Source organism: Macrobrachium rosenbergii, chromosome 42 (genome assembly GCF_040412425.1).
Source record: "Macrobrachium rosenbergii isolate ZJJX-2024 chromosome 42, ASM4041242v1, whole genome shotgun sequence".
NCBI classification, from domain to species: Eukaryota; Metazoa; Arthropoda; class Malacostraca; order Decapoda; family Palaemonidae; genus Macrobrachium; species Macrobrachium rosenbergii.
Genome location: NC_089782.1, coordinates 6,776,842 through 6,786,079, shown reverse-complemented (window position 1 = coordinate 6,786,079; position 9,238 = coordinate 6,776,842). Strand labels below are relative to the sequence as shown.

At 37.1% G+C, this 9,238-nt stretch overlaps 1 protein-coding gene across 1 annotated transcript; it reads left to right on the top strand.

Moving 5' to 3' along the window:
- Window positions 1-1,699: 1,699 nt before the first annotated feature.
- LOC136827726 (uncharacterized) lies at window positions 1,700-2,482 on the top strand. The gene has a single exon (XM_067085189.1). It carries the CDS (start codon window positions 1,700-1,702, stop codon window positions 2,480-2,482), a length of 783 nt encoding a protein of 260 aa, XP_066941290.1.
- Window positions 2,483-9,238: the final 6,756 nt, after the last annotated feature.

The following is a 9,238-nucleotide window of genomic DNA, read 5'->3' as shown; positions in this document are numbered from 1 at the left end:
ATAGCTTCTATAGTGCTTCTCGAGTCACTAAAAACCACAAAATTATTGAATGACGATTCTTTAATTATTTTTATAGCTGATGCAATTCCATACAATTCTGCTGTAAATACCGAAGCATTATTAGGAAGAGAGAACTGATAAGTTTTGTCTTGGGACACTGCAGCATATCCCACTCCGTGTTTGATTCAGATCCATCTGTATTCATTGCGTAATGTGGACCTTTTCGACGTATATGATCTATTGTATGTTGTCTATGGTGTTCTGGTGTATACGAGTTACTTTTTCATAAATGCTTGAGGTGTGTGCAAATTCTCATTTTATTCATTGTCTAGGGAGGAGGTGATTTTACTATTAAAGGCACTTGTATATTTATATTCAGCGACTCAAACAACCTTCTAGCTCTAACTGGGAAAGGTGGTGGATGGTTATTTATAAATACATCTCTTGATTCAAATAATTTTTTTGTTGGAGAATCACTTGCCTGAATTCTTAGAGCACTTTTCATTGTTACTAGCTCTCTATGGAGAGGGGGAAGCAGTTCACCACATTTAACCTGGAAAGATGATTTCGGTGATGATTAAAAGGCTCCTGAGCATATTCTAAGGCCTTCACTGAGAGCAGGGTCTAACATTTTCACCGCTGCGTCAGATACTTCGCTTCTATAATCAATGATGGACAGAACTGTTGCTTTATATAGTACAGTAAGGGTATGTCTATCGGCTCCCCAAGTAGTGTTCGACAGTTTTCTAATTAAATTTAATGTTCGTTTGACATTTAGAATTTACGTATGTTATGTGGGCTTTCCAGTTCAGGTGAGTATCAAATACTAATCTCGAAAATTTTGCTGTTTAGCCAACTGGTATACACTGGTTTCTGATTTTTAAGTCTATTTCTTCACCTTTTTTCCACTTTTTATTTTTATAAAACATGATTGCTTCAGTTTTATCTCTGGAGATAGGCTATATTAAAAACTTTACAAAACAATAACATCCGTGGACATTTACCTAGGTTTATACAAAACTTTTTGACAAAACGCAGTTTTCAGGTGAGAATTGATGATGTTCTGTCTAGAACATTTCCACTTGAGGGCTTTTCCACAGGCTGAAACAGCAAAAGCTAATACACTGACAACGGTATCTGCTTTCACAGTAGAACAACGGCAATCTCAGAGACCAAAAACAACACCGGTAAGGCCTAAAGAAAGTACAAACAAAGCCAAGGTAAACCAGGTTAAAGGATGTGCACTTTGTGGAGGCAACCACATATGGATACATTGTAAATCTTATGTAATCAGAAGAGGAAAGATGGAACGACTTAGAGCTCTGGGTTTGTGTTTCATATGTGCATCCAGTAAACACTACAGTTCCGACTGGTTGCACTGTTAGACATCATAGTGTTATATGCAATAGAAACCAGCCTAATAAATCAAAGGTAGGTGGGGTACAAGTTGGAACTCTCTCTTTGACAAATACCGGACAGGGAAATAAGATGACTAGGAAGTCGATATTACCTACAGCCACAATAACCCTAAAAGGTAAAAAAGATCGCATTGTGCGAAAAAGCAGGGCTGTTAGATACCTGTGCTGAGAGATCATTTATAAAGAAAGCTGCTCTTGAGGGACCCCACTATAAAAGCAAGGGAGTTGAAAACATATCATTGAGAGGGTATTTAACTACTACACCAGTTAAGGAATATGAAATGGTGAACATTGCTGTACATCATCGGGGTAAATTAATAAATATGGATTGTATGGTGGTAGACAAGCTACCAGAATATACAAAGAAATTTGGTGTTAAGAAGAACTTAAGATTGTTGTGTAAAACGAAAATCAGCTTAGCTGATAAGGATTTTGATCTACCCATAGAGAAGCAATCACCTATTGAATTGTTAATAACGGTTGACAATGTGTACAACATCTTACACCCAGGGTTTAGAAAATTTGAAAATTTAGTATTACTACCAACCATATTTGGTTACATGATAACCGGAACATGTAGTTTTCCGCTCATCAAGGAGACTCATGTTTCCATTTTAAAACTGGCAGTGGAAACCGACGACATAATTATGACTGAAGGAGCTACTCAATTAAAGGATCCAAGGGAAGATCTTGAGGGTTTGTGGAGTTTGGATCATTTAGGTATTAACTGCAGTGAAATAACGGAACAGGAATGGAAGGTATTAAAGAACTTTGAGAGTACTATAACTTATTCTCAAATTGACAAACAGTATGTTGTGGCATTGCCTTGGAAAGGCAATAAAAGGAGATTAACTTCCAACTTTGGGCTGGCTTTAAACAGATTAAAACAACAGTGTGCCAAGTTTCAGAAAGACACTCGGTATTTAGAACACTATCAGAAAATCCTGAAGGATCAGGAGGATAAGAGATTCGTAGAGAGAGTGGAATGTTTTAAAACAGAAGACTGTCATTTCTTGGCACACCATGGCATTAAGACGACAGTGCAACAACCCCTATTAGGATAGTATTTGACTGTCCAGTTAAACAGGGAAAAGGTGGGTTGAGCTTGAATGATTGTTTGTGGACCACATATAACAGCTGACCCGCTCAAAGTTCTACTGCAGTTTTAGGCAAGGATATGCCTGCAGAATTTGTGGAAGCAACAACTAGATTGGGATGAACAACTCCCAGACCCATTACAGAACCAATGGGTTGAGTTATCTGAAGACATCGAAAAATGTCTTCATATTTTCTTTCCTAGGAATACCAGCCTAGGAAAGGGGCACTCCTTACACATATTCTACGATGCCAGTGAGCCAGCTTATAGAATAAAGAACAAAAACTCTCATTCAATGATAGCAAACGCAAGAGTTGCGGCTATTAAAGAATTAACTGTTCTGAAACTTGAGTTGATGGCATTGTTGCTAACAGCAAGAATGGCCAAATTTATTAAAGAATCCTTTGAGAAGGATGAGTTTGTGGAACTGTTCATTTGGTTGAACAGTAAAGTCGCCCTAAGTTGGCTAGTATCGAAGTGTGTTCTCCCTGTGTTTGTGAAAAATAGAGTACAAGAAATAAACTCTTTAATTCCAGAGGCAGTCTTGTCCTATGTGCCTACAGATGATAATCCCAGTGACTGGTTGACATGTGGGAAAAGGACAGAAATGATCTCGGATAGTTCTTTCTGGTGGGAGGGACACCCTTGGTTAAAAAATTCCTCTTGGCCAATAGATAGGTCATAGGTTGGTGGATCACTTACGCACAGTAGGGAAGAGAACATTTTGGTCAATACTGTAGGGGGCAACCTGAATGGTAATACTCACTTGCTGAATTAGGAGAGATATTAGGAGAGATTCAGCAAGGTTAAAAAGGTCTATAGGACCACAGCGTGGATCCTACGATTTTTTAATAATTGTAGTCGTTCAATCAGTATGAAGAGGCATGGTGAATTGACATTGGAAGAACTCCAAGAGGCAAAGAATAAGATCATTGCCATCATACAGAGAGAATATTTCCAAGAGGAATACAAGAGTTTGATGAAGGGGGTTAGAAAACCAAAACTAGCTCTCGTACACCAGTTGAATCTTTACCTAGACAACGGGGTAATAAGGTGTAAGGGTAGACTAGAACGCGCACTGTTACCTGAATCTGTTAAGTTTCCGATACTATTGCTGAAGAGTTGCTATGTTACTTGGGTAATTATTAAAGAACATCATGATGCTAATGCTTGTATGGGTGCAAACACCACTGTGGCGAGTGTCAGACAGGAGTTCTGGATCCCACAGATAAGGCAACTAACTAAGAGTATAATACACCATTGTGTTATTTGTAGGAGAACGCAGGGTTGGCCGTATAGGCCCAATATAGTTCTTCCATTACCTGAGTTCAGGGTGCAATGTAAGCAACCTTTCATTACCACAGGCGTGGACTACACCAGCGCATTATGGACTAAGGGAAAAGGACAAAGCTCAGAGAAGGGTTGTATTATTTTATTTATGTGTCCGATAACCAGAGGCATACATGTGGAGCTAGTTGATAACCAGTCCTGCTACTTGTTCCTCATGAGTTTTAGAAAACTCTGTAGCAGAAGAGGTTTCCCAGCACTCATGCTGAGTGACAACGCCCCCACGTTTGTAGCTTCATCAGAATACCTTAAGACCATGTCAGAGAATCCCAGGATAAAAGAACATCTGTTAGATATAAGGTGTAACTGGAAGTTCATTCCAGAGAGAGCACCATGGTTTGGTGCTATATGGGAAAGGTTGATAGGACTTCTGAATTCATGCCTAAAAAAGATCGTGGGCCAAGCCTTGCTCAGTTTTGAGGATCTGACCTGTGTGCTGCTTGAGCTGGAAGGAATTATCAATGACAGACCATTAAGTTACACACCCAGGTATTTGAATCAGCTGGAAATTTTAACCCCTAACCATCTGATCCTTGGACGAAAGCTCAAACCCTCCCCAAGAGAAGTGGTAAATTGGGAAGAGATCTCCGGTTACCCTACCTATGGACGGAGAGAGTTCACCAAGAAAAGATTCCTATATATATCCAAGTTGTGTGGCAACTTGTGGAAGGGATGGGAGAGAGAATATTTAACAACGTTAAGAGAGACCCATCGAGTAGGAACGGAGCATGGCTCTTGGCCCAGGATAGGGGAAGTTGTCCTCATTCATGACGAGGGGCCAAGGAGCAAGTAGAAGTTGGGCCAAGTGAGTTACACATGGTGAGAGACAAGGTCCCAAGAATGGCTACTCTAAGAATGGCACATAGCCAGCTTATGAGACCTGTAATTAAGTTATACCCTCTAGAGCTGTGGCAGGAGATAAGGGAAACTAATCCTCCAACAGATGACATTCAGTCTATCACCCGCCCGAGCAGAAGGACTGCTCAAATAGCTGCAAAAGCCAGAAAGGCACTGATAAGGACAGGACTATTGTAAATAATGTAGGCATAAGTTTTCTTACGGGGAGTGTGTCGAAACTTCGACAAGAGAGATTGTACTTTTCCGCAAGTTGTGGTATAGTTTTATCTATTCTCTTTTGGAAATGCATATTATGCAGAAGGAGGATATGTTTTGTTGTTTGTATTTAGTAGTGAAATACATTGTCTTATCTGTTTCGTGTGCTTAATTGCAAGTATACTTGTAAATTTGCTTAACTACCGATACTGGTTGTTGAACTTATACAGTAGTTAGTCGAAGGTTTGGTTTTGATCAGAGACGGCCATGAAGTCAGTCACTTCATAGCTGTAACATAGTGTGAATGTAGCTAGTGGAGGACTCAAGAATGTAGCCATAATTGTCAGTGTCTGCAAATCCATTTAAATATTCCTATTCATCTTAAAGTACATTTAGGGGAAACTTTCTTTAGAAGATATGCATATCGAAATATAAGGAGCTTTTCTTGAGGTGTACTTTAGATGAGGGTAGTGAAACAGAGACTGTGCTTACGCCAGTCTAACTGTACATCGAGCTAGGAACAACTGAATACGCCAGTAGTAAGTTCATATTGTTAGTTTAGTCAATATACACAAAGCAATATATTAATATAATCACAATTTAACTAAGTAACCTGGGTGTCGTAGCATAAGACTTAGGCTACGATTTGGGTCAGTACGTTTCAGATCGTTTAGGCTATACGACAACACTGACGATTTGAAATGCTATACTTATTCTGAATGAGTCGGAATACAATGCGAAATAAAAAAAATACTATAATTGACTCCTCACGTGATGGCAGATTTGTAAATTAACTTGGCCTTATCCCGAAACGGCCTGTTTCTTCTGGAGAAGCCAGGGGAGGGATAATCAGGATTTTATGACTGGATTAAAGAACCCCAAACTGAGGAATACAGATTAACTGTAGTTGGATTATAAGTCAGGAGGAAGTTTGGAAACATAGCTAATGACACCCACATTGTGTGTACAGTGTTTCTATGTGCACTATAAATCTATATACATAAATATACACTCATACACACACACACACACACACACACACACACACACATATATATATATATATATATATATATATATATATATATATATATATATATATATATATATATATATATATATATATATATATATATATATATATATATATATATATATAAATATCTTACAATCTCTGCTCCCCGAGACAAACAGGTTCTTAACAAAACAAGCAATTGGGCCGTAATGACTGACGAGAGATGACAAAAAAAAAGGAGGGAAGAACAGAACAAAACCAAAAAGTGACCATAAACAATTAACAAGTTAAACATATTGTACAGTTGAGTCAAGAAACGATAAAATTTTTAACAAAAATGAATCAGCAACAAAAATCAAAGTAAAATGTAACAGTTTTAGGAATAGCATTGCAATAGTCCAAAAATAATAAAAGGCAACAAGGGATTATATAAATAAAAAATAATAAAAAATAAGCATTAGATAATAAACAATAACGACAGCAATAACAGGTAATACAACACAGCAGACTATTACAACACTTCTGTCGTAACAAATACATCAAGGATGAACAAAATGGGATCATAAACAAAATCAAAACAGCAGTGTTAACATCAAGATAAAATCATGAAAACAATAACATTACCCTCCCAAGTGCAAAAAAATACATAAACAGAAAAATAACAGTAAAATCCTTAACACTGCAACACATTATGCAGGACACCCAAACACTCGGGAAAAACGTGACACAGCAGAAATACAAAGGCAATCACCCCCTAAAAAACATACATACAGCCGGAGATACATATGCGTCTACAGATGAAGCTGCAACACAGGAACACTGCAGGACAACAAAGACGGAGCCAACACGGCAACCTTATAGCCCTCAAGCACAGTCCTCCAACTCCTGGCGCCCATGACAGAGTCGAGACGACAACCATCATGACAAAAAATGCTCTCCGCTGCTCTGCTGCCGTGACCTGCTGCTGTCCTGGACCTAACTTTCAGGTACAAATACCTGCTGCTGCTACCCCAACTGACTCGCTGCTGCCCTCAACCTGACTCATTGCTGCTACAAACCTGACTGACGCTGTCAAGCAATCCATGACAGACGTCAACTCACCAGCACGAAAAAAAAAACACAAATAAAGGAGGCAACAACCCACCAAGGGAACAATGCAAATGATTGTTCCTAACACCTCCCCACCTAACAGAAAAAAAATTACAAAATTTTTTTTTTTTTACAAACAAAAATACTCCCCCTGATGCTGCTACACACCTGCCAGCCAAAACAGAACCAACCCTGGCCTAAGGTCGCCAATCTTACGATCTTGCCTCTCTGAGACCAACAGGTTCCTAACAAAACAAGCAACTGGGCTGTAATGACTGACGAGAGGTGACAAAAAAAAAAGAGGGAGGAGCAGAACAAAACCAAAAATGACCTTAAACTAATTTATTTACAGTAAGTTATATACATATTGTACAGTTGAGTCAAGGTTCAAACTACAAAATCCATATTTATACAAAAATGAGTCAGCAACAAAAATCAAAGTAAACAAAGTAACGGTTTTAGGAAAATCATCGCAATAGTCAGTACAATAACAAAAACACCTGACATAAAAGGGGGAACAAGAATTACATAAATTTAAATCAGTAAAAATAAGGCATCCAAAAATAAACATTAGATAATAAAAAATAACGACAGCAATAACAGGTAATACAACACAGCTGACCATTACAACACTTTGTCGTAATAAATACACCAAGCATGAACAAAATGGGATCATAAACAAAATCAACACAGCAGGGTTAACATCAAGATAAAATCATGAAAACAATAATATTACCCTCCCTGGTGGAAAAAAAATACATAAACAGAAAAATAACAGTAAAATCCTTAACACTGCAACTCATTGTGCAGGACACTCAAATACTCGGGAAAAACGTGACACAGCATAAATACAAAGGCAATCACCTCCTGAAAAATATACATACAGCCGGAGATACATATGCGTCTACAGACGAAGCTGCAACACAGGAACACTGCAGGACAACAAAGACGGAGCCAACACGGTAACCATCTAGCCCTCAAACACAGTCCTCCAACTCAGGGCACCCATGACAGAGTCGAGACGACAACCATCATGACAAAAATGCTCTCCGCTGCTCTGCCTCCGTGACCTGCTGCTGTCCTGGACCTAACTTTCAGTTACAAATACCTGCTGCTGCTACCCCAACTGACTCGCTGCTGCCCTCAACCTGACTCGCTACTGCTACGAACCTGACTGACGCTGTCAAGCACTCCATGACAGACGTCAACTCACCAGCACGAAAACAACCGCAAATAATGGAGGCAACAACCCACCAAGGGAACAATCAACAGACGATTGTTCCTATATATATATATATATATATATATATATATATATATATATATATATATATATATATATATATATATATATATATATATATATATATATATATATATATATATATATATATATATATATATATATATATATATATATATATATATACATATATATATATATATATATATATATATATATATATATATATATATATATATATATATATATATATATATATATATATATATATATATATATATTATATATGTATGTATATAAAACATCATGTTGTCTCTGTTCATTGATCTGTGTGCAAAGAGTTCTTTTTATAGTGTTGTTAGAATTCTCGAACGTTATGCAAAATTGTTTGGTTTGAATTACTGTATATGACATCCAGTGTTCAAAGGAGGATAAAGAACAATACAAAGAAAACAGTTATCTCTCCCCCTCTCTCTCTATGACTAAAAGATAATTTGATTAAGAAAATGGTGATACCGATAAATTTCATCATTTACTTTTAAAGATTTTCCTTTATCAATGTAATGAAACTGCCACTGTTGTCAAAGACGAAATCTTAGACCCAGAAATTACTGGCGACCCGTTCACAATCATCAAATACAGACCTCACTTTACTGTCTTTACCTTGTTAGCCCTCTGTTGTCGTTTTCATCATTCTTACTGTCGGATGAATTTTCAACGTTCTCTTGTGCAAGAATTTTGTACATAACTTTCATTTTGATTATGGTATTTGTGTATTGTTTCATGTTTGAAAGTTTGTTCGTTTTAGATCTATCCGTGTGATCTGTGACGTTCCAGAATTTGTTCATAAGTAACGACAATTAATTATTCGAATGTTATATATACATACATATATATATATATATATATATATATATATATATATATATATATATATATATATATATATATATATATATATATATATATATATATAT